The 306-nt window shown below is 61.4% G+C and overlaps 1 protein-coding gene across 1 annotated transcript in view; it reads left to right on the forward strand.

Moving 5' to 3' along the window:
* Positions 1-35: 35 nt before the first annotated feature.
* Positions 36-306, forward strand: part of EMH_0053600 (uncharacterized protein) — a gene marked incomplete at both ends in the record, with an annotated part of 516 nt that continues 245 nt past the window's right edge. The window contains one exon of the mRNA XM_013497027.1: positions 36-301. Within this exon, the coding sequence (XP_013352481.1) occupies positions 36-301 (266 nt within the window). The remainder of the gene's footprint in view (positions 302-306) is intronic.

Genomic DNA, 306 nt, shown 5'->3' on the forward strand with positions numbered 1-306 from the left:
CAGCCCTGAAGCAGCAGCAGCAAAAAAGCAGAAGAATGCTGCGGAGAGGCAGCAGAAGAAACGCGAAAGCTGCAGCAGAGATGCAGCAGCAGCTGCTGCACACGATACAGCCGCAGCAGCAGCACGGCGGCAGCAGCTATGGAGCCCGGGCTGCGGGATGCAGGCCTGCTGTGGTGACGCTTCGCCTGTCAAGTGTTCAACTCAGCAGCAGCAGCAGCAGCAGCAACTGCAGCAGGAGCAGCAGCAGCAGCAACAGCAGCAACAGGCACCGAGCCGGAAGCACAGGGCTGGCTATCTGCAGTTGCC

Source organism: Eimeria mitis, genomic scaffold (assembly GCF_000499745.2).
Source record: "Eimeria mitis Houghton genomic scaffold, Emh_scaff2421, whole genome shotgun sequence".
Classification (NCBI taxonomy): Eukaryota; Apicomplexa; class Conoidasida; order Eucoccidiorida; family Eimeriidae; genus Eimeria; species Eimeria mitis.